This window comes from Pistacia vera, unplaced genomic scaffold (assembly GCF_008641045.1).
Source record: "Pistacia vera cultivar Batoury unplaced genomic scaffold, PisVer_v2 Contig963, whole genome shotgun sequence".
Classification (NCBI taxonomy): Eukaryota; Viridiplantae; Streptophyta; class Magnoliopsida; order Sapindales; family Anacardiaceae; genus Pistacia; species Pistacia vera.
Genome location: NW_022196849.1, coordinates 20,344 through 41,903, shown reverse-complemented (window position 1 = coordinate 41,903; position 21,560 = coordinate 20,344). Strand labels below are relative to the sequence as shown.

At 35.2% G+C, this 21,560-nt stretch overlaps 4 protein-coding genes across 4 annotated transcripts; 1 reads left to right on the top strand and 3 right to left on the bottom strand.

Moving 5' to 3' along the window:
• Window positions 1-1,499: 1,499 nt before the first annotated feature.
• Window positions 1,500-9,956, bottom strand: LOC116121084 (serine/threonine-protein phosphatase 2A 65 kDa regulatory subunit A beta isoform). Its single transcript, XM_031407030.1, has 13 exons — window positions 9,845-9,956; window positions 8,713-9,159; window positions 7,895-8,141; window positions 6,234-6,346; window positions 5,557-5,636; window positions 5,068-5,209; window positions 4,853-4,933; window positions 4,226-4,330; window positions 3,005-3,187; window positions 2,477-2,569; window positions 2,115-2,254; window positions 1,962-2,028; window positions 1,500-1,854 (listed from the first exon to the last, which is right to left on the bottom strand). Exons 2-13 carry the CDS (start codon window positions 9,103-9,105, stop codon window positions 1,735-1,737), a joined length of 1,764 nt encoding a protein of 587 aa, XP_031262890.1. The 5' UTR covers window positions 9,106-9,159; window positions 9,845-9,956; the 3' UTR covers window positions 1,500-1,734.
• A 2,133-nt stretch (window positions 9,957-12,089) lies between these two features.
• Window positions 12,090-15,674, bottom strand: LOC116121089 (aluminum-activated malate transporter 4-like). Its single transcript, XM_031407035.1, has 6 exons — window positions 14,973-15,674; window positions 14,743-14,880; window positions 14,390-14,656; window positions 14,136-14,272; window positions 13,871-14,017; window positions 12,090-12,945 (listed from the first exon to the last, which is right to left on the bottom strand). Exons 1-6 carry the CDS (start codon window positions 15,340-15,342, stop codon window positions 12,271-12,273), a joined length of 1,734 nt encoding a protein of 577 aa, XP_031262895.1. The 5' UTR covers window positions 15,343-15,674; the 3' UTR covers window positions 12,090-12,270.
• Window positions 15,675-18,013: 2,339 nt separating this feature from the next.
• Window positions 18,014-18,880, top strand: LOC116121088 (30S ribosomal protein 3-1, chloroplastic-like). Its single transcript, XM_031407034.1, has 2 exons — window positions 18,014-18,329; window positions 18,416-18,880. The coding sequence occupies exons 1-2, from the start codon at window positions 18,099-18,101 to the stop codon at window positions 18,698-18,700; spliced, it is 516 nt and encodes a 171-aa protein (XP_031262894.1). The 5' UTR covers window positions 18,014-18,098; the 3' UTR covers window positions 18,701-18,880.
• Window positions 18,881-19,623: 743 nt separating this feature from the next.
• Window positions 19,624-21,200, bottom strand: LOC116121086. Its single transcript, XM_031407032.1, has 4 exons — window positions 21,196-21,200; window positions 20,855-20,948; window positions 20,571-20,706; window positions 19,624-20,237 (listed from the first exon to the last, which is right to left on the bottom strand). Exons 1-4 carry the CDS (start codon window positions 21,198-21,200, stop codon window positions 19,822-19,824), a joined length of 651 nt encoding a protein of 216 aa, XP_031262892.1. The 3' UTR covers window positions 19,624-19,821.
• Window positions 21,201-21,560: the final 360 nt, after the last annotated feature.

Sequence of the window (21,560 nt, the reverse complement as noted above, 5' to 3'; positions counted from 1 at the left end):
TGGTATATTGCACATCACTAAGGGGGGGTTTAGTTAGGGGTTATGTGGGATTATTGGGGTTAAATCATCTTATATTACTTTATTACCATGTTTGATTGTCAAGTAATATAAGATACCGATAATCTTCAAATACCAATAGTGGTTACTATTAGTAATATTGGAGGTAATCTGATTACCTCTATTTTCTTAGGTATTATAAGATTACCAAGGTTATATTTTTTTGTTACAATTTTATCCCTTATTAATAAAATTTTAGGACAATAATGCCCTTATTTTTGAATTTATTTACATGAATATAGCTTTTAATATTTCACTCCAATTAATTAACTTTTTGGACAAAATTACTCTTAAATTCAAAACAAATTACAGCCCACCCAGACCACCACCCCCACCCACCTGCCGCCGCCGGAATGGCGCACGGAAGGCCGAAAATGGCCGTTGTGCGTCGGTATGGCCATTTTCGGCCAGATATCTGGCCGAAAATGGCTAGATCATGCCATATCTAGCAGTCAACGGCCATCGATATGGCTGTTGACTTCCAGATTGATGGCCATTAACGGCAACATTTGTGGCCATTAACAGCCATCGATCTGGCCGTTGACGACCAGATCTGTCACATTTGGCCATTTCCGGCCAGAGATCTAGCCGGAAATGGTCATACGACGCACGGAGGCCATTTCTTGTGTTCCATGTGCCGTTAGGTTGTCGGCTGCCTACGATGGTTGTCGACGGTCGGTAATGGCTGGGTTGGTGAGGGTGCTTTGTTGATTTTTCAAACTTTTATTATAGGGTTATTTTTTCTAAGTTTTTAAATGTGGGGGGGTTGTAATAATCCAAATAATAATCAATATTAAAAAATAATATGATAATAATATTTAATTAGAAGACAATTCGGTAATTTAAATAATATACCCACCAATTTATTTCTCCCAACCAAACATATTAATACAACATACTCACCAATTAACCAAACACATTTTCTTAAAGATTCCAAATAATCTTTAAGATAATCTAACTTTCCAGTAAACTAACATTTTCAGTGATCCAATATTTCTAATAATTCAACATTCCCTAAACCAAACACCCTCTAATGGTCTAATTTAACTTACGGTCTGATATGAAATTATCAATCATATTCATACCGGCTCATCTATAAATACGTGTGAATGCTAATTGTGACAGTGGACTAGATAAGTAAAATTATATTAGAAGAATTAAAACCCACTTAGAATAATCCAGTGACTGTACTACGAGTTATTTTCCAAGTCACCATAGAATTTAGAGGCACGTTTCACTGTCCCATAATCCTCAAACTCTTAAATCGGAGAAAAAGCATTAACAAATGGTCAAATGCTTGCTTCTATACAGAATTCAAAGGCAAAATCGGTGATTCAACCATACATATGGTACAGTAATTCTGGTGAATCTTCTTGTGGGGGAAACCAAAAAAAAAAAAAAAAAACAAGGGGAACAAACAAAAATTAAAGAGAAATACAACATGATCTTCAAGGCCAATATGGAATGTTTCTCAAACACTAGAGCACATTAGTTCAATAGCCAAATAATGGCTTTTACATGTTAGTCAGAAGATACAACCGCACTACCACTCAAAACCATTAGGAAAGAAGATAGAACTAATCTAAACAACAGAAAAAAGAATAGCAGCTCCAGCAAAAGGTCTTCATTACAAGTGTAGGTTCAGAGATGAATTGATTTTAAGTAAATTGGTTATGCCTAGCTAGACATCATCACATGATCGATCGACTGTAGGGCTTGATTGGCAAAGAAGCGGACATCAACATCAGGATCCTCACCAAGCTCAACCAAGCTTGGACGTATTGTCTTCTCCACCACCTATTACAATTATTCAGACCAGGTGATGAAAAAAGACTTAGTGCTATTGGTACATAAACAAATGAGGTAATTAAAAAAAATAAAAAAAACCGTAAAAAAATACATACCGACTGGTCTACAATCGGAATGAGAGACTGCAGCACCTTTGCAACATTAAACTTTATGTTGGGTACTCTGTAAAAGTGATTCAGTTCAACAATCAGAAACCAACTATAATAGATCATTGATATTTGATCAGCAGGTTTCACAAGTCAAGATACCTGTCTTTTGATGCAAGTACGACCACTGGCAACAATTTAGAACAAGTGATATCTGATCCCATAACAGGGGCAAGCAGAGAGACAGCACGCAAAATGGTCATCCGATACAAATAATGGGGATTGTTAACCATATCCAACACCTGCAAAATGACTAGTCAACTTCCACTGCTTCCAAAAAAAAAAGAAAAAAGAAAAAAGAAAAAAGGAAAGGAAAGCCATTTAATGTGGACTTGTGAACAAAAAATGATTTCTCAATTGATTTCAGTTGAATTTCACAATTTTCAAACGTGAAGGGTCTCTATTGTGTTTATGAATAAAGGGTTTGTGGGCAGTCAGCAGCAGTTCAAAATCATTACACAAACCTGTGGAACTATGTGCTGCATTGCCCAATCAGGACCAAATTCTTCGGCAAGGCGCTTTAAATTGTTAGCAGCAGCATCACGAATAGAATAAACCTGCAGCAAATACCTAGGTGAAACAGTTGCCAGAATCGCAAATCCCCATATGTCAATGTCATTGTGCAGGGAAAAACATTACACACGAAGTACAGTTAGCCTTAATATTAAAATTCAAGCAGGAATTTCTTTGTATTGGCAATTCTACATGTGATACCAGATGCAAACAGTAATGTGATTCATCACATTCTGTAGTGACGACAAACTTATTTCCATTGGGACATCTATAATGGTGCCAATATAACAAATTCCAGTTAATTCGGAGTGAATTGTAACAGATCCCAAAAACTTAACAGTTACACATAAACATGAAACAGAAAAAAAGTTGCTATGAGACCAAAAGAACAAATAAGGAAAACTGTCCAGAATGTAAACAAAAAGATGGTAAGAAACCTTTATTCTCAGCTATTGCCATACAAGATAGGAAACACAAACCTTATCCTGTAACCACTGCATACAAAGAGCACCAAGTTTATCATCAAAAAATCCTACACCCAACTGGCTGGCCAATAAAGGTATATACTCTATTATTGCAAGACGAACCCTCCAATGTCTATCCTCGGCAAGTTCAACGATGGCAGGTAGTAAGGATTGAGACAATAGATCAATTCCAATAACCTGCAAGAGAGAGGAAAGTAGAACACTCATAACACGGTTACAAGAGCAATTTGCTGACAGCATGAGAATTTTGTAGCATAAATATAAGAGTAAGCCATAAGGGTAAACTACATAGTTGCTGCAATAACCATCCCTTGGAATACTAGTGTGATGCATTCAAGAAATTGTTCTCAACCAAAAATATTCAAAGAAGCAGTGAATGACAAAATAAGTGTTTTTTTTTTTTTTTTTTATCCCATTTCTTACAAGTATACCTTTAACAATCTATAGTGGAATTAAAAATTAAGATAAAATGGGGAAAAAAAAAATTAAACTGCAGGTTGACTAGTTGCATTATTTGAATTTTCCAACTGCACATCCGCATATCCCTTGATATCCACTTCAAAATTTGAAAAAAGTAAAAGTCAAAAATTCTGAAATTCATGCACACAATTGTGATCTAATCAACATGCCATAACTCATAAATCATATCACTATTTATTCTAGAATAAGTTGTTAAGGAGTTTTACCTCCTGGGTAGCGCCTCCTAGTACTTAATTTTGTAGAAAGCATGCAGTACTGGGAGGCAATAAGAAGGCTATTGTGTTAGGGAATTGTACCACTATACAATCTTTGGTTTTTGGTTTGAAAACAATGAGGAGATTTGTAAAGTTGAAGTAAAGACTTTTTCTTTGTGAGACAAAGTGAAGCTTTGTGCTTCTCTATGGGTGTCTACTTCTACTGCATTTCAGGAATTTTTTTTGTTTTATTACACCCAAAAAAAAAAAAAAAAAAAAAAGCAAAAGAGAGATTAAAAGAAGTAATTTTTTTTAATTATTATTCGATATCATATGCCATTATGCTAGTAACTTAACAAATGCTTTAAGTGCACTTCTAACTACTAAATTCCCTATCGTATTCTATGTTACACACATGTTTTATACCATTACACCATACAATTTTCATCTGTTTGATATATCGCAATTTTTCAATCAAGAACCAAAGAAATAGCTACACAAATTAATAAATAGGAGTGAAACCTTTAAAGATGCAACAAACCTGGTTCACTTGATCAAGCTTGCTGATAATATTAAGTCGCACATCAGGAAATTCATCCTTCAAAAGAGAGAGAAATATCGGAAGAAGATGCTCGATTGTTGCATCCTACACAAACCATCAAAATCAAGAAAAAAGTTCAGTGCATGCAAATTACACCAACATGCATTTACACAGTAGGAATATAAATAAATATTTAGAGATAAAAAATGCAGATCTAAAAATCCTTGATTGGTTACATGCAAGCTTACAGACTGCGTGTGAGCATACAAGTAAAAGGTAATGCTTGACAACTTTATCGACTTTTTAAATATCAGAGACTGATGCCAAGCAATATCCAAATTTAAATTTAGAAAATGTGACTAAATTGATAGAGGAGGGGGTGTGAACTAAATCCAATTAGAAGAAAAATACATGGCCGTATTTGTAAAAATATGGCCCCAGGAATCCAGAGCCATATCTACCTTAACAGAAGCTAATTGATTTGTCATCAACAAAATGCTTCCCCACTAGAAACTAACTTAATTTTGCAAGTAACAGTGCACCAACATGCATGTAATCAACATTGACAAATTCATCCAAACCTCCCTACCAAGGGATAAATGCAAATACACTATATGATATTTTTACCTTCCCTAGAACGGGGGCCATCCCCATTATTACAGAAGCCAGAGCAGAGCGGACATGCTGGGAAGAATCTGATGACAATTCCTGTCAAAGGTTATTGCAATATTTAGATAGCTGATATCAAACGAAAAAATAGGTTAATAGTCAGTTCCTACGGGATATCCCCAGACATCGTTTGGTAAGGAACATCAAGTTTCACTAAAAAAAAAAATGATCACCTTCACACAGGGAAGAATATGTTGAATCGCAAGTTCTGGATTTAGAATCCGGCAAAACTTAGTTACTTTGCCAGCAGCTGCTATACGTACTTCAGCTTCATTATCTCGAAGTAATCGCACATATGCAGGGACCAAGTCCGTCCTAAGAAAACAACCATAATGAATTCAAAAACCTTTTTTTTTTTTTAACTGAAACAAAGAAGATGTATATATGTGTATGTATAGCAGGTTGTTCAAAAAAGCAAAAAACTCAATCAACAGACCAAAGACTAACATCAATCAACCAAACCATACACAGAAGTGATTCTTGCGCAAAATATTGCAGCCATAAAGGTATATACCCATTAAATATCTAGGGTAATAAAATATGAGACATTGAATATGACAACAAGAACTAGATATTACATAGCATAAATATAATCAATACAGCAGTCAAAATAATGCTAACTTGCAGAAGCAAATAATAGTTTCTCCAGAATAGATAGATACCTAGTAGGCTCAGGCCCCACAGCTTCACAAAGTTCATATAATTGATTTGCAACCATGTAGCGCACACGCCATGACTTATCCTGTACAGAAGCCATAAACATCAGAGCACAGAATCAGCAATCATACCGGGGTCCTTATAATCATCACACAATACTTTTCCATAAGCATCAGGCATAAAAATCACACCAATAGCTTTAGAAGGAAAAATATCATAAATCCTGAAATAAATAACACTAATAGTAGATGCTAAGATCTCTCCAAAGGGTAAGGAATCCATTCAGACTACGGCATAGAACGTATCCAACAAAAGCTCATGATAATCTTATATCTGTTGACAACAAAACTATAAACAATACTCTAATCATCAGGTAGTGGATAGAGAGACTGTTCTAACTTGATCCAACATCTTTTCCAAACTTGTATTTCTATTGCAAATATCTCACATCCTAAATAACCAAAATGAATGAGTGCGTGGTTATAACCACATGATCATATATTTCAACATGTCATAAGAAACATTACATTATGGGGAATATATCAAATTTTGCCAAGAAAATTGTGTTCAACACCAGTAACTACTTCTTAAATGATGCACAAGAACTCAAAAGAACACCAGACAGCAAATTGGCATTGAGCCAGACATGCAATTAGGAAACAAGAACCAGAACAACTTGTACCTGAGAGAAATTTACTATAACAGGGAGAATATGTGCAACACAATCCTGAGGCTCCAACAACTTTCCAAGAGCTGCACAACCCTCAACAGCCAATAGTCGTACAGAATCTTGATCTGCAATAAATATAAATACAAACTTGGTATGGGAACTCGTATATGATTACAATCTTAAAATATAACACAAAACTAGATAACTAATAGCCAATCCAAGGTCTACATAGAGATTCTATGAAGAAAGATGCGCTTATATGAGCAAACACGCAAAAATATCACAAGGACTTCAATAGATGCCATAATTTTATGCTTAAGAACAGCAGTAGAAGCTTTCAATTAGACAAGTAACCATCTGTCCTAGCTTATGCTCCATTTGTAGCACATAAAAATCCCTAAAACACCTTTTGCTAACACCCACGGTCTCACCTGGTATGATACCAAGGAATGCTGGCTCAATCTGACCTTACATAACCTTATAATATTGTGAAAACAGTTTTACGTTGTCAAACCATCATATATGCGACACCTTAAGAGCAAGGTTGATTTTTTCAGACAAGTAAACCATCTGAGCCAGATTATAATTCAAAACTAGATCACAGTGATTATATTAAGGCTTGCAATGATCAAAAAGATTCTCCCAAACAGTCCCTAACATTGTCTATCCACCTATTTGATCAACTGCACATTCATTTGAATTGCCTTCAAAACTGACTCATGGTCCAGTGTTTAATGTGACAAACATGTTTCCTCACCAAAGCATTTTTGAGTCTCTCGAAAATTCTTTTATAGCATTTGCAGAACCTTTGACCAAAACCCAGGACTTCATCCTTCTCTTAACATGAATCAATGGCCGCAATATTGAAGCACTATTCATTTAACCTAAGCTAATGAATGCAAGATCAAATATTTTGTGTTCAGTTTTCTACATCAACAAGAAATAAGATTTCATACTTTCTAGTTCAGGCAAAACATCCATCTAATGTAGTTTTAACAAAGTTTTACCAGCTTTACTCACCAAGAATCAAGCTTTTTCCCAGGCAGGTAGAATGATGCTAAATCAATAACATGATTTTCATTATTTATTTTAGGACATACTTATTTGAGTTGAATTTAATTTTTCCTAATTGGGTTTTCTTGTTTGGGTATGATTTGAGTTTCTTGTTCAAGTAGATTTTTTCTTTTTCTTTTTTTTTGAGTTGGCTACTATAAATTAGTCTTTAAGTTATGCTTTTATAAGAAATTGATATTGATTTCTCTTTTCTTAATGAAAATCAAGTTTCCACCTCATGTTTATCTTATTTTCTTCTCTTCTCAACTCTTTCATCTTCTCTCTCATTTCTCCTTCAATCTTTCTCTCTCTTTGTTTTATTCTCCCTATCCGCATCAGGATGTTTTTTAGTTGGAATTCGGTTGCTACAATATATTCAAATTATACTCTGCATATTCTACCCAAATACAATAAACTTTGTCTTCAAACAAATTCTCAATTTTTAAAGTTGTATTTGCTGAATAGACTGCATCTAGTATGCTGTCATGCGTCTTAAAATTCACTTCCCAGTCCTCAATATTCTTAGCCCTCCTATATAAAGTGACTGATATCCTATCAAACAATTGAAAAGGATAGACAATATGCTCTACACATCAAAGTCGTAGTAGATAATAGATTACCATCTTGTGTAAGATCCTCAAATATTGACATGATGTCAGTCTTCAAATGAGCAGGTTCAACAGTTGCAGCAAATTTCCCTAGATTTGTTGCAGCAGATCTCCTAACCATGGGCATGTCATCTTGGCACAACTGGGTATATATTGACCGCAACTCTGTCTTCAACATATCTGGGGCACTTGGGTAGGCAATGTGGAACAGCCCACAAACAGATACTCGAGCTGTAAACCATTCACCAGCTGCCAGTCTCTGAGGATAAGAAGTAAACCATGTAGCGGCCAAAAACAGAGGAAATAATAAAATTGCCATAGATAAGGAACTAACACACGCGTAAACAAGCATGCAAACAATTACACAGTAAATAATCGTATTTCCCCTATGAAGCTATTGCAATATTAAAAATTTGAAAAAAAATTCTTGATACAAAGATCCTTGTAAAAGGCAACAGCATTGCAAGTTACTCCTAATCTGCAATAATAGACTTCCCTCTTATCTATTTCTTTCAATGAATGACACTATTCCTAAGATGACAGCTCAACAATGTCGTAATAGCACAAGCATATCGCTGAGAGATTATGACAGCTGAAAATAGAGTTCAAGAATTCAAGGTGCAGAGTTTTTCTAGTTCAAGAATTCAAGGTGCAGAGTTTTTCTAGATATCTAAGCACAGGCTTTCTCCTAAACTGAAATAAAGTGACCAATTTTAAGGCAATGAAGACATACTTGCAAGCATCAGCAATTATATCACTTGAGCGCGGAAGAAAAGCAGAATAAACTACCAACTTAATTAACCAAACATAAAGGAGCAGCAATATCTAACCTTAACCAGAGGAATAAACCAGTCAACCAAGTCACTCTCCCTCATCTGTGACCCAATCCGACAAAGAGACTCCACAGCTTTGTCCCTGACACAGGTCTCCTCGACAGTGCAAAGTGTCTCCAGAGGTGGGAGCAAAACATGGGCATGTTCAACTCCACCAACATATGGAATAAACACCCCCAACTCTTCAGCCATTGCAAGAAGCACCTCATCGTCGTCGTCATTGTTTTCACTCAAAAAGGGAATTAATTCCTTCCTTGTCCGCTCCTCCCCAAGAGCACGTGCAATTGTTGACAATCTACGGATCGAGTTCAACCTAAGCTGGATGTCATCATTTTTCAGCTCGTCTATGAGGACAGCTATTGGGTATAGTGGTTCATCAACCATAGACATTGTGTCAAATCTTTTTTGCAAATCTCTTACAATCAGTTACCGTCACACAAGCACCTGCAAACTACCCAAATTAATCATCACAAATCCAACACGAGATTAACTAAGTAAACATAAATTTATCCAATTTCAGTTGTAGATAAAGTTTTCCAATGGGAGTAAGAAATTGAGATCAAATAAAAGCCATTTCGAACACTACAAGTATCGGATCCAAAATTTTCTGATTTATTATATTCAGACAGCTTTTATGCAATAAAAACGGCACGTAAAATAAAGTCACATGAAATCAAAACTTCGAGATCTGGGACAAACCCTAAAATTCAACTCCAGAAACTGCTAAGAAAATGAAAGTAAGAGACTGCACACAGATTTTAAATCCTAAAACCCCGATGCCGTGTTTGGTTGCAGAGAGAAACGAGAATGAGCGAAAATGAAAAGGAATTGATACTTTATTTTAATAAATGATCAAGATAACACAGGAAAAAAATATATATCATTCAAACTATCCCTAGTAAAACTAGTGGGCTCAACTGAATCCAGATTTTCTTTTAAAAATAATTCGGAAACAAGAGTAACTTAAATCATAAAATTCAAATTGTTAAATTTTATTTTTCATTTCTTTACCCCAGATCTTTTGGCAACCAAACGTCGGGGAGAATTCTAAATTTCACAACAAATAAATGAAATTTAAAATAAAAAGACGTCTGTTTATATCAAAGCAAAAGATGAAAAATGCTCTCACCGATCTTAAAGTCTTCCCGCCGGCAGTCTCCGATTAGAGAGAAAAGAGACTTATTAATGGATTTGTTACTTTTTGTAGCATTTCTTTGTAAACATCTACAGACTCAAGAAACTGGGCTATGATAATTTTCCCGTGGGCCTGATTTGGGCTGGAATAAAAAAAGCTGTGTCCCACCAATGACCGTAAAAAAAAAAAAACTCCATTTATATTTGTATTCAAAAATTTTATTTATATAGCACTTTATATTATAAAAATACACAAAAAAAAAAAATTATGAACATATGGAACAATAATATCATCAATTGATAATATCAAATTTTGTTGACGATTTTAAACATTATAGTTTTGCTAAATATTATATGAGTGTATATTATTTTCTACATAAAGAATATGAATATGTTATACACAATTTAGTTTATCAATCCGAATACTAAATAGAATTCCTTCCACAGATTAGTAGAGCACAGAGCGGCCTATCATGGGTGTGCTTAAACGACCAGCCGTGAGTTTAAGATGTACCATGTAGTGTAAAGATCATAGAATTACGACACATTTATAATTTGAATAATGCTACACCCATAATCTTTTTTCACAAACTTCATCTCACAATCCCGATGTAGCAGCTTATAATTGGTCAGTTCATAATGGACCTCACCTGAGTCCCACCTGATAAATTACAGTTGACTAATTACGAGCTTTCACGTCAGAATTGTGGGAGAAAGTTTGTGAGAAGAGATTGTGGATGTACCATTACTCTTATAATTTGAGCAATAAGTAGTGTTTTTTCTATATGGCAATAATATGTAAAATAAACAACATATAGCTGGCTAGTGGTTTGATGGAGACTCTTGTGTGTATTACTCAAAAAAAGTCTTGCGTTCGATTCCCTCTTCGATTGCAAATAAGGATAGTCATTAGAGCTCTTACCTAGCTAGTAATTTTAGAGTCCCAAGGGATTGGTTGAGGTAGGTTTTGAGTTCGAATCTCTCTTCGATTGCTAATAGGGATAATCATTAGAGCTCTTACTTGAACAATAGTTACAGAATCTCGGGAGATTAGTTGAAATACGTGTAAGTTAGTCCAGACACCCCAATCATTAAAAAAAAATGTAAAATATGTTGATTTGACAAATGACATGGATTAATCATATAGGATGACACATTTAACATTATCAAGTTTAATTTGTTAATAATGTTATAAAAAAAAAAAACCCAGTATTATATAAATAAAGTAATTGTCAGGGTTAATTCCTTGTAAAGATTTTGTATTTTAATATGAACAAGTGTTTTATATATTTACTCATTGCATGGGATGCGGGTGGACAGGTTAAAAGTGGATCCCTAAATAGTCCATTGGAATTCATCTTTGTTAATCTGTCTGCTTAAACCGTGACATCTTCAATGAAATATTGGAAATTGGAATAATGTCTCGCCCAGTGTAAAAGTATGCCTGCTAATTGTTAACTTTTGAAAACTCTTTTCTATTATCCTATTTAAAGTAAACAGTTAAAAAAACATGTTTGTTTTATTATCGACGGAATTCAATTCAAAATTAAATCATATTCTATTTGACTCAAAACATTTAATAATTATCTTTTACAATACAAGTTTATAAATTAACAAAAACACTCTTATCTACTCAAGTCATTATCGGCCACCAACAACCACTGTCAATCGCCAGTTCCCGACGTCGAAACGATGCACGATCGACTGGATTTGATCGATCGTGTACTAATCTATCCGTTTTCGGCCAAATTAGAGACCAGAGATTAGATACATGGTGGATCTGACCAGAAAATGCTAGATTGATACACAACCCGCCAGATCCAAACCAGTCGTGCGCCATTCCGATGATTGTCGGCCACCGTTCGACAGTGGTGGCTAGCTGCCTACAATTGCTTGGGATGGGTGCAGATGTCTTTGTTAATTTATAAATTTTTATTGTGGAGGGGTGTTTAGCTAAATTAACAAATGTAGGGGATAAAAATAATCTAAATATTTTTTTAAAATGTTTTTAAAAAATATACGAAAAATATTCTCAGAATCCTATCATATTTGAATATTCAGTCCTACGTTATCCTATTAAGAATAATTTTTTAGAATATCATATTTCAATAGCCCCATGGATATTTACTAGACATATATAAAACTGGCATTATTGGTATAAAAAGTCATTAGTCATGCGAAGGACAATAGTTCCATAAAAGGATTAAAAGAGATCAAAATTTTAGAAACACCCCACCACATTTCAAAAATTGCTGTGAGGGAGAAATAGATTGCTTCCCAATTATTGCTGTAAATGTTCATTAAACAAGTACATTTTGTTTTGACTTTTTTTTTGATTTTTTATTTAAAAAAAAAAAAAAGCTGACTTTTAGATTATCAATAACCCCAAAGAAAGAAGGAACCAAAAAATTTTTAACCAACTTACACAGGACCTTTATTCTTCAACTGAAAGCACCTGCTCAGTCTGGTCCAAAATCCCACCACTTCTTCTGGCAGTGCATCTGATTCACTGGGTTCCTTAAAATTTGCTCTCTCACTTAGCTCTTTAAATTCATCCACAAGATTTTGAAGCCTTGCAACAAACTCTATCAAGAGTGAAGCAAATGTTGCCAAAGACAAAGAGCTAGCACTTTCATATACTTTCGATTCCTGTTCAACAACCTGCATGGTCTCTGCATTATGAAATGACAGACGTGGCCAGGCCAATGAACTTCTGGAAATATTCTCCGAGGAAATCCATTCTGCCATGGGAGGGCTCGTGCCCATGTTTGGATGCTGAGCATCCCCCCACAGTTCGCTGAGGGACGTGATCACTTTTTTTTCATCGTCTTTAACTTCAATAGAGTTCTCAGGATCTTGAAATTCCTTTCGCTTTGCTACGTCTGCCCAGCTTTCTGAATTCACCAGAAGATATGACTTTTTATCAATCTTCATTTGCAACTCCTCTGCTGCTTCATGTACTGCTAGTAGTATGTCTCCGGGGCTTAACTTTTCCATCTTTTCAACTTTGTCTCCAAGGTCGCGTATTACTTTAGCACCTTCGTTACCAACCCTTTGAAGCTCACTAGCAAACTCCTGTCTCTTTTCTGGTGGTGCCTACAGTACATAAAAATTTGCAAAACCTGATAAGGAGAATGGATAGCCAAAGCTAATTAAAGTTTCTAATGGCTCAAATGTATGAATGCCGTAAAAAATGCAGAAGAAAGAAAACTTAAAACTCTTCTGACTTGGCGGAATTGTTTTATTGATTTCTTGTCATCTTCTTGCAAACATTTAAGATGCTAAGTAGGGTATTAAGCATATACGGAAAGCCAAAGCAAATTTCCAAGAAGTATTTCTCAGGGATGAATGCAATTTAATTTTGCACTGATAGTCTGTTGCAGATTTATACGTTCAGTTGGTTGGAAACGAGTCTCTCTTCTTTGAGTCCTCTCTTTCTAGAATCAAGGTACACTAACACTAACCTTGTCTCACAGAAAATCAGATATTATATGAAAGGCCATCGACATACAAGGTATCATCACAAGCAGTACTTTTATTATTGATTCCTTTTCGTGATTTTCGTACCTTCCCTGTTCCCATGCCTCTCTGTTTTGGGGCCTTTAAGGGTGCCAATGAGCACCAAAAGTGGCAGTACTTGAATCTCATATAACCCCTCTGAGTCTAAGACCACTTACTTTGTGGTAATTTTACTTGCTGCTCAACAATTCGCACCAAATAATTCATTGCTATACTATTTAAATGGGGCAACTGAGGGGGTCATGCTACCCATTTACTCAATTCAGAAAATGGACAAAATGTGATTTTTTTGCTGGAAGGACAAGTAGAGAGCAGGCCTTTACTTTGGCAGTAGCAGTTAATATACCATCTGAATTGACTCCATACATATAAAGTCAACAACACAAAATACCCTATGCTCCACAAGAAATAAAAGCCAAATCCCGACCGAATGAATTGACTTGATGGAACAACAGAGAAAAGATTAAACAAATTAAAATGATTAAAGATGAAGCAAACTCACCTGTATTTCTGCAAGTATGCACCCGTGCATAGCCATGACCATAAATGCACAATGTCTCAATGCACCACTTACGTTAACATAGTTTCTCCAGGGATAATTGAACGTTCTGTAAGGGCCATGAGGTGGCTCCCATATTGCAAAGTCCAGCTACAAAAGACAAGTGAGTCAACAAATCCTACCTTTTCAGTGTATTGCAAGATCTTCAGAAGCTTACCGAGATTACATAGAAAAGAAATAGGAACCAGTACAGTGAGATGATAGATACCAGGGATTCCTCTTGGCTTGAAGACTGTACAGCAGATCTATAGCCACTGTACAATGGATCATCTGAAGCTTGATAGGTAAGAATTTTTGAAGGAATCCTCTCATATTCAACGCATTGCAAGTATCGATCAACACAGCCTACATGGGAGTTCGATAAAACCAATCAAGCTAATCATCACAATTCAAATTATAGAGAGCAAAATAGAAGTAAATAAACCATAGAATTTATTTGTAATGAGCAAACAAAGTAATAACCTTCCAAGGAAGCAGCAACACCCTTGAAATTTTTAACAACCAATTTGTGTAGATCCTCCCCTGCCCAGATGGGAAATATAAGAACATTTATTACCAAGCATATTCCAGCACCAACCGCAATCAGCACTAATCGATAGAATGCTGTTTGGAAAAATGTTGTTGAATTTCCAGACACAAGAACGATACAATATGTCAACAAGAATACTCGAAATCCGTATTCATAAGTTTTCATAGTCGGATAAAGCTTCAAATAACTTGCACAGAATCCTGAACACAAAAATTTAGATATGTCAGTGCAAAAATTGATTTTCCAAGAAGGGTATTGGGAATAAAGGTAATTTCATTTTTCCAACCTGCAATGAAAATACTAATTATAATAAAAACTTCTTGAAATTTTCCAGCGTGTATAGAAAGTTCTGCAATTCCCAAAGCAAGACCTCCAGCAGAAAACGTTCCCAAGGCACGATTGAACCCTTTGTTAAGAGTGGCACCTGTCCAAAGAAAATAGTCATATTTGTACAGTTTGATTTTTTTTTTTTTTTTTTTTTTTGCATTAAATTTGATCTTAATTTGTAAATAGTACCTACGCTGTACTCGAAAACAACGACGACTGTAAGAATTGCCCAGATCGAGTATTGGCTAACATTAGCCAGAGGCTCTTTGAGGAATATGACGAGTGATACAAGAGCCAGAGCCATTCCCATCTTGACGGCAAAAATGACTTTTCGAGGATCGGAACGACCCATCTCATATAACTTACGGGAAACATCTTGCAAAGTATTCCAAGAGTTAATAATTCCATCGGAGAATGAACGAAAACACTTGCATTTGACTCCATCTTCACTGTCGCCGGAGCTGTTTAGACCAAAGTCTGAATATCCCTTTTTAGAGAGCAATCTTTCTTTACTCCTCTCAGCAAAGCTGTGCCTAAATGAACCAATTCTCCCGGCCATTAATATTGATTTACATAACCAAGACGAAGAAGATGGATTCACAACTACTAGCGATTAAATATGGAGAGTCAAATCATGAGTTTTTGGTACGTAGATACAGCAGATGAGATATGGATGTGATTGTGATTGAGATTGAGTGGGGCTCCATATCATGTTCCTTGATGTGGCATAATCAAGAAGAAGCAATTGACTAATGTAAGAGATAGAAGCGATGTCGTTTAATTATTCTAAGAAAAGGATGAGACTGGAGAGTTTACGCTATACACGGGAGTTGCAGGAAGGGACCAGCTTCACTGTCAAGAGTTGACGGGAATCTTCTCAGAAGCATAAAACTGTAGAGAGAAGAGTTATGATATCAAATTATATTCATTATTACTACTCTACTCAATAGCAATCTAATACAAATTACAATCCCATGTTATATAGCTCTTTGTTGTCCATTAGTTTGTAGACAAAATAATTCAAAAAAATAACCACTTCCTCTCAACTGGATCTTGATTTAAGGAAATATTTTCCTGATTTAAAAATTATAAATCTTTTATCTTCTAAGTACAATATTAGTAATATAAAATATGAGTAATTTGATATGCGATTAGGTAATTCAAGGATAAAATAATTTGATTAATTTAATTACTAAAATTGTAGAATGTTGTTTTCTTTACGAAAAGAACATGAGAGATAAATACGTGTACAACTGGATGAAGGTATATTAACGCAGACCGCCCATGTAGTCACGTTCAAGGGAAGTCATCAACATTGCCACTTTCGACAGGCATGCCAATGGACATGTGAGATCAATAAATATTCAACAACGATTTTATTATCTTTTTAATTATTTCATTATCCATTGTTGTGTCTTTTACTCTTTTCTTTATTTACTTTTATATCCTTTGAATCCATTTGATCATATCTCACTCTGTCCTAAGAGGAATATTCTGGTATTATCTTCCTCACCTGGGACTTTATAGTTTAACATCATTGAAAATCCCAATCCAATAGAAAATGGACATAAGGTAGGGAATGTATGGGCCAATCAGTTCTGGAGTTTTCCTAGCAAAATTACTTTTAGCAAGGTGTGATGAGCTACCAACAGAGATCATGGGTTTTATGTGGATTGTTTAAATATGGATAGATCTTGGATGAATGTGAAACTCCNTGACCTGGGACCTTATAATTTAAAATCCCAATCCAATAGAAAATGGACATAAGGTAGGGAATGTATGGGCCAATCAGTTCTGGAGTTTTCCTAGCAAAATTACTTTTAGCAAGGTGTGATGAGCTACCAACAGAGATCATGGGTTTTATGTGGATTGTTTAAATATGGATAGATCTTGGATGAATGTGAAACTCCAAGTCTCCAAACCCTTCAATCACGGGTTTAAAAGTCAAAACAAGCATGAGAAGTTTTTTTTTTTTTTTTTTAATTGTAGGTGATCTGTTTTCGAGTAGTCTAAAAATATGCTAGTTAATTGAGTTGTGTTTATTTTGTCTCACACTTAAATCTCTTCGTAAGTCCTACAAATATTTAAAGGAAAATAATAAAGCTACCAACGGTAGTGCATCGAATTTGTATACCGAATGACGTAATAAAATCCTGACAGTTGATTAATTTTAATTTAATATTAACTAACGATCATGATTTTGTCACGTCATTCGGTGCACTACTGTCGGTGGCTGTAGTATTACTCATATTTTAAATTATTTAAAAAAAATTAATTTATAAATATATTCCCCCCTTTGTTTCATTCTTTTAAATTATTTTTCTATTATCCTATTTGGATAAAAAAAAAAAAAAAAGGGAATATATGTTTGTTTACTTATTGGGATCGTTATTTTGAAAATCAATTCGAATTAAATAAAATTTTGTCTATTGAAAATAAAAAGTGGGTGAGACTTGTTTTCTATCATCATATTCTAACATTTTTTCAACTAAAAAAAATTACATCTCACAATAAAAAGTTTATAAATTAACAAAAACACTATCACCCACCCAATCCACTATCGACCTTCGCCGCTATCATCGATGCCCACCACCAGCATCGGAACAACGCACAATAGGCTGGACTTGGCTGATCATGTGACGATCTTTCTGGGGGATTGTTAATTTTAAAGTTTCATTATGGGGTTGTTTTTGTTAAATTTTAAAGTTTTATTGTGGAAGGTGTTTGGCTAAATTAACAAATATAGGAATTTAAAAATAATCTAAATATTTTCAAAAAAATGTACCAAATAATTATTCAACATTTTATCCAACTCTGATATAATCTTCAAATATCATACCAAACATATTATCAAAATCTTGTCTTATTCTAATTAATCTTACCCTATTCTATTTAGATAGTTTTTTATAATAACATTTTTCTCAAATAATCTATCAAACAGGTCCATTTGTTCCTGTTATTTGGTTCAATATTTTTATAACTGATAAGTGGGTGGGTCTGAAGAACAGGTCTGCTGTTATGCATATGAGACTGTTCAGCCTAGAGATGGGCGTTTGGGCACTACTCCTCCACAATTGTTCTAGCCCATTAGGAACAACGTTCATCAAAACAAGTTTGGGCTATATATCCTGGACTCCACGAGCAGGCCTCGCCCAAAAGGCCTTTGCAATCTCCCCTGTCCTAAAAAGTTAAGCGTCTGTTCAATCCCTTATCCAAACGCAAGACAATTCTGATCAGTCAGGGGAGACTTTCATGCCTTCTTTTATTACCCAATAAAAAGTTAAAACCTCCGTATCCCCTTCAACATATCGCAAAATGTTTTCTTCAATGGCGCTTCAATCTAGTTTCAATACTACTTTAACTAGCTGCTCTTCATTTCCTTCTCACAAACTCAGTCTCAAATCCTTCAAAACTTCCATTCACATCAAGTCCAACCCCATTTCAAGAAACCAAAGACGACTCAGTACTACTTTAGCAGCAGCCCCAGAAACACTCACAGCTGAAACATCTACAGACACCATCTCCTCAACCCCAGTAGAAATTGAGGTCAAAATATTTCTTTCTTCTTTCTTTATTTCTTTATGTATGTGTGTAGCTTTGCTTTATTTAGAGAGTTTTAATGAATTTTGCAGAAAGCTGAGGTGTCGGTGAAGCAAGTGGGGAAGCCGAGGCTTGTATTGAAGTTCATATGGATGGAGAAGAACATTGGTCTTGCTCTTGATCAATCAATACCCGGGCATGGCACCATTCCTTTAAGCCCATATTTCTTTTGGCCGAGAAAAGATGCATGGGAAGAGCTGAAGGCCACTCTAGAGAGTAAACCATGGATATCCCAGAAGAAGATGATTTTACTTCTTAATCAGGCCACTGATATCATCAATTTATGGCAGCAAAGTGGTGGTAATCTTACTACCTAAATGTGTGCAGTAGAGTACACATTGCTTTTGGGTACAAATTTGGGGTTTGGGTAAGTCTACATTGTTTTGTATTTTAGCTATTCTAAACTAGATTATGATAATGCTCCATTATTGCGAATGGAATTTGGCTTTGTGAGTTTGCTACTATTCATTTATACAAGAGTTGTTTGTTTGATTTTCTCGAAGCTTTCAGTTAGGACCCCTGATGTTGGCAAACTTTTGTTCTGAAAGGAAAAAAAAATTAGAACATGTGCTAACGAACACGGACTTAACTGCGTTGGAAATGAGTTTTGGTTAGAGCTATTTAGAATAATGTGAAGACTACATAAATTTCACTTTGGTTTTATGATTTGTGTTGATGGCTAAGAACTACTAGCAAGGTTCTGTTCAGGTCAGGTGTACTGACATGAAAGTTGGCTGAAGATTTTATGTTGCCATAGCTGATAGCTCCACGTAAATTGAGATTTGAGACTGTTTAACTCAAAATATTTAGAAGCAGTCAGTTGTTTGAATGATGAGTTTCCTTTATTGGCATAAGTTTCAATTGATAGCATATGAACCTTCTCCTATTTTTCAAAGGTAAGTTAAAAGGATATTCCCTCATTTGGCGGCTCATTCTTCTTCTTAAATCTTGTAATTTGTAAAATGCAAGAAAAGTATATGGAGGAAGGTATTTCCTTGCAAGTTCCAGAGCAGAAGGAATATAAATAATTAAAAGATTATCAGGATATTCTCTGTTAATGATTTAAAGATTCAACAAAATGAAAATTTCATGCTAGCTGTGCTCGCAGAATGCGACAAGTGAGCTGATGGTGCGTATCAGATGTACATGTACATTTTCTGGTCACACACTCAATAGAGTAGCAATGCCGGAATGATATGTGGTTGAACACCAACAAATAGCAACGGGAGTCTGATACAAGCAAAGAAACTTCTCAAATCTTATCTTGAAACTTCATTCTGATCAATTTAATTATACATCTCAGCCAAAGAATTCACTAACATAAAAGATTCTACAATTTCATTTTCTGTCTTAGAGAAAACTGGAAACAAATATCTGCTATTCATACACTGGCTCATTCTAACAATCATCATTGCCCATCAACAATACTACACTTTAGCTATAGTTCCTCATCAAGGTTCAAAAAGAGAAGGTAGGCAATTAAACCAACCACAGGCACAAATCTTAGATAATTCACTATACCTACCTTGCCTGTCTGAATATTTTGCAGGTTGTCACCTATCAACCAAGGCTGGAAAATTATGTAAAGAAAAATATCCCATATGAAGGCATAAGCCAACCTTTCTGATCCAAGATAACTAACCAGGAAGTCCCATCTGTCTGTTATGCTGCCAAAATTTCCATCCATTCGACCATAGAGGGCCCAAAGCACAGATATCAGACATACAGCTCCGCCAACAAGTCCTACAATGGGCCCACCATTTGTCATCACGGAGCCTAGTTGAGAGCGTTTTCTTTGAATATAGTCGGCATCAGCCTCATTCAGCCGTATTGCCATGTAAGGGATTAAGAATGCTGGCATCAGAATAAATATAACTCAATTCTTTGGTTAATAAGAAATCACAACAAACCTTCACTAGTGTCCAAAATTAAAGTTGAAAAACAAGGAGAAAAAGCAAATCAAAGGGCAGCTATGGACTCTGAAGCCCACTGTTGCCAGGATAAACCCATCATAAGATCACACTTGCTACAAAGAAAATCGCCAAAACAGTGATAATTGCTTCAGCCAAATCAAGTATCATACTAAGAGAGGGCACCAACTTAAATTTTTTACGCAAAAGAAATATACATGTGTGGTATACATGGTCAAGTTCATTTAACTAAAGCAAGATTTGAGAGGAAGCTTACTGTTGGTAAGGAACATCTGCAAACCCCATAAAATATCAAGAGAACCCTTGTATCTGTCCCTCTTTCGATCTGTGAATAATAAGGGAGCAAACATGAAGGTCCATCCGATTACAAAGTTGAACAATCCTTCAGACATCTGATTGAAGAATAAAACTAACATCAGAATGGACGTTTACACTGGGATGCAAATGCCAAGAAGCCTCTTAACAGTTGCATCACATTAAAATAAGCATGAAGTACAGTAATCAGTGGCATCATATTTCATTTGTTATAATAATACTTACTGGATGAAGAACTGGAGCATCAATTAAACGAATTCCGACTACTCTGCCAAAAAATTCATTGCACAAATTATCAATGCCTAGCACATGATAAGGACTTGTTCAACAATCCAATTCGGTTAGTAAATCAACTTTCAATTTTAATAAACAAAATGAGTCATGTAACTACTCCCTCTAACCCCTAAAAGACAAGGACAAAGAAACGGATAGAGATATCAAGTCAATTGATGGGAATGAAAATTGTAAATTTCAACTATCCAAATGGCATTAGAAGATGGAAAGATGAGAGTTCTGAATAATTAGCATGGACTTAAAACAAGTTTAACAGAAGTTGATGAGAACACCTCATGGGTTCAATTTATTACTATACACCCATCCAAATTTTATCACAGAGCAATGAAACATGGTTTATACTTTTAGATAGCTATGATTATCCAAAGTAAGTGCATCTCATATTTATCAAGCTTATAGTTGATAACTGATCTACAAAGAAATCCTTTCTCTAAAGAGCAAGTACCATTAACAATAGTTTGACATACCAGCATTTGTCAACGGCAAGATAAAGAAGAAATTGAGAGAAAGGCCCACAAGGGAATTCACTGTTTCTGAGCTGATAGCCCACACTGGATCTCCCTATTAAATAAAAAAATTAATCAACCTTTCTTCTGTAAATACAAAACATTAATAAATACTGAAGTGTCACATTTGA